The sequence below is a fragment of the Octopus bimaculoides genome, chromosome 28 (assembly GCF_001194135.2).
Source record: "Octopus bimaculoides isolate UCB-OBI-ISO-001 chromosome 28, ASM119413v2, whole genome shotgun sequence".
Lineage (NCBI taxonomy): Eukaryota > Metazoa > Mollusca > Cephalopoda > Octopoda > Octopodidae > Octopus > Octopus bimaculoides.
The window spans coordinates 16,578,241-16,581,746 of NC_069008.1; the positions used below are offsets into that span (position 1 = coordinate 16,578,241).

Genomic DNA, 3,506 nt, shown 5'->3' on the forward strand with positions numbered 1-3,506 from the left:
TCGTATATATGTATGTGTCTGTGTTTGTCCCTCCAACATCGCTTGACAGCCGATGCTGGTGTGTTTATGTCCCCGTAACTTAGCGGTTCGGCAAAACAGACCGATAGAATAAGTACTAGGCTTCCAAAGAATAAGTCCTGGGGTCGATTTGCTCGACTAAAGGCGGTGCTCCAGCATGACCACAGTCAAAAGACTGAAACTAGTACAAGAGTATAGTCATGAATATAACATGTGAAATCTTCCACTGTGTAATCTCTGTGGCTTTATGAAATGTCCTCAATAACTTCTGCTGTTTCTCTCTTATTTCAGATTACTGGATAACATTGGATTAAAGAATTTATCATCTTTGAAAGATTAAACAAAGCTGTTGTACAGAACAGAGATATCCCTGTTTATATAGAAAGAAGGTAAATTTTGTGTGAAATATTTCTTGTGACTGCAGCAATATTCCTCTTCAATGAGGATTTTGCATTCCTATTAAACTTGGATTACAAAAGAGTTTGCAGCATCTCCAGATATTGACCAGGATAAGAAATTGTTTTAGGAATGAAGTGTGTAAACATCTGCATATTGTGGTGAGAAAATATAAATTATGGAAAGGGAATTGTGTGAGGACAGTGTGAAATGTAAAATGCTGACGGAAAGTATTGACGTTAATGGGGAGGTGCCAAAAGATATAGGGAAACCATCTCACAACTGTGATATCTGTAAAAAGTCATTTACTCGAAAAGAAAGCCTGACTGTTCACAAACGTATTCATACTGGAGAGAGACCGTATCAGTGTGATATCTGTGGAAAATCATTCTCTCAAAGTCACCACTTAACTAAACACAAGCGTGTTCATACAGGGGAGAAACCTTATCACTGTGATATCTGTGGTCAGTCATTCTCTGTAGGAAGTACCTTGACTAAACACAAACGCATTCACACTGGTGAGAAGCCATTTCATTGTGATGTGTGTGGCCACTCATTCTCTATACAAAATAATTTAACAAAACACAAGCACATTCATACAAGAGAGAGGCTTTATCAGTGTGATTTCTGTTGTAAATCATTCTCTAAAAATTCTATCTTAATTAAGCACAAGCGTATTCATACTGGAGGGAAACCATATCAGTGTGATTTCTGTGGAAAATCATTCTCTAAAAATTCTACCTTAACTAAACACAAGCGTATTCATACTAGAGAGAGACCTTATCAATGTATTATCTGTGGTCAGTCATTTTCCACAGGAAGTTCCTTAACTAAACACAAACGTGTTCACACTGGAGAGAAACCATTTCATTGTGATTTATGTGACAGGTCATTCTCTGAACGATTTTCCTTAACTACACACAAACGCATTCATACAGGGGAGAGACCTTATAAGTGTGATATCTGTGGTAAATCATTCTGTCGTAATGACCACTTAATTGCACACAAGCGCATTCATACAGGGGAGAAACCATATCAGTGTGATATCTGTGGTCAGTCTTTCTCTGTACGAAGTTCCTTAAATAAGCACAAACGCACTCACACAGGAGAGAGACCTTATCAATGTGCTATTTGTGGTCGGTTATTCTCTGAAGGAAGTTCCTTAACTAAGCACAAGCGCATTCACACTGGAGAGAAACCATTTTGTTGCAACATCTGTGGACACTCATTCTCTTCAAGATTTCTATTAACTACACACAAACGTATTCATACAGGAGAGAAACCTTTTCGATGTGATATCTGTGGTAAATCATTCTCTCGAAATCAACACTTAACTAGACACAAGCGGGTTCACACCGGTGAGAAGCCAGTTCATTGTGATGTGTGTGGCCAGTCATTTTCTGCTGGAAGTAGTTTAACTAAACACAAGCGCATTCATACAGGAGAGAGACCATATCGCTGTGATATCTGTGGTAAATCATTCTCTCGAAATGATCGCTTAAATGAACACAAACGCATTCATAAAAAATAAAAGGCATTTCACTTTGGTAAATCATTCTCTGATAATCATGTCTGAATGAAACAGAAAAGTATTCAAACAGCGGAGGAACCATATCAATATGGTATCTGTTGTAAATCATTCTCTCAAAACATGACTTAATACAGATGTGTATTCATAGAGGTGAGAAACCATATCATTGCGATAATTTGGGTAAACCATTTAATCAAATGGCTAATTTAATTAAAAATTAACATATTTATGCAAGAGATATTCTATATGTTACAAGACATGGACACTGTTTGAGGCCCTTAGGAGCGACCTGAACTCCTTTGGTGCCAGGCCACTTTGGAACATTATGGTTTACCATTGGTCAGATCTTGTATCCAACAAACGATTCTACTCAGAGACTGGGATGTGTCCTTTGCTATGAATGGGGAGCATCAACTCAGACTGTCTAGTCATGTTGCTTGATTTTCTGAAATGTTCCAGACAGACAGATTCTCCAGAAATGATACCCCTTTTTAAAACCCCTTTCTGATAAATTTAATAAAGAATGTGCATTGAGCGTACTCATCTCTTCCATTTTACATATTTTCCAAGAAATTATGCTGTGATTCATAAAATCACAAGGTGATTTCAAAGAGGCACTGGTCTATGGGTTCTTTACATGTTTAAGTGAATTGATAAAGAATTAACCCAGATGCAGCACAGAATTTTGTCAGTGAACAGGTCGCGGTCTCAAAGCGACAAAAATATTTTGACAAATTAAATTTAAATGTTGAAGTGAATCTGACGGATTTTGTGTGTTATTTTAAATGACTTATAAACACCTACCACGCTGCAATTGTTTTCGTTCCGGCACACGATCTCAGATCAGGTCACTTGCTATGCAAGTACATCTCCGTAAACCCTGTTTTACAATTGTATTAATTCATACCTTTATGTGTTCAATAAAACCACGTTCTTTACTCTCCTTCGTTTCATTTTCATTTTATAAACATTAATCTTGTATATACGTTACACCATGTATGTATGTGCATTCTGCGCGCGTGTAAACTAATCTTTGTTCAGTCAAAAATTAGCCTGAGCCTTGTCTAACTTAATAGCATGCCACGTTACCAATTTTGCCTTAGAAAGCCAAACCCTAAAACTAAACGTCAGCCCTAACCAATTTCGCCATAGTGCACCTAAATCTAACCCTCACTCAAACCTTAATCCTAATCCTTTCGAAAAAATACTTTGGTACATATCCGATGTACCAAATTCTGTTAATTTCATGACATTCCGTTGCATTGTTTTATTTTAACCCTTTCGTTACTGTATATATTTTGAGATGCTCTGTGTTTCTTTCAATTACTTTAAATATAACAAAGAATTTAGTAAACTAACTTCGTTATCATTAAACTAGTGTTAGGAACATAAATTGTGACTAAGGTTTGGTGGAAGATTTTAATTCAAAACTTATGAAAACAAGACATTTGTACTCAGAACCAGAGCCGGGTTGGTAACTAAAGGGTTAATGCCAATCCATGTGATTTTGTTTCATTTCGGCTGCTATTTCTAGCGGCAAGTCGAAAATATTTCATTCTTT

The 3,506-nt window shown here is 36.7% G+C and overlaps 2 protein-coding genes across 3 annotated transcripts in view; both read left to right on the plus strand.

The window, feature by feature from the left end:
• The window catches only part of LOC106883479 (zinc finger protein 883), an 8,078-nt gene extending 7,746 nt beyond the window's left edge, over positions 1-332 (plus strand). Inside the window, exon 5 of the mRNA XM_052977502.1 lies at positions 310-332. Coding sequence (XP_052833462.1) covers positions 310-332 — 23 coding nt within the window. The remainder of the gene's footprint in view (positions 1-309) is intronic.
• The window catches only part of LOC106883481 (zinc finger protein 429), a 23,953-nt gene extending 21,065 nt beyond the window's left edge, over positions 1-2,888 (plus strand). For both annotated transcript variants that reach the window (XM_014934507.2, XM_014934506.2), the window contains exon 3: positions 310-2,888. In XM_014934507.2, coding sequence (XP_014789993.1) covers positions 593-1,945 — 1,353 coding nt within the window. In that variant the 5' untranslated portion in view covers positions 310-592 and the 3' untranslated portion in view covers positions 1,946-2,888. The remainder of the gene's footprint in view (positions 1-309) is intronic.
• Positions 2,889-3,506: the final 618 nt, after the last annotated feature.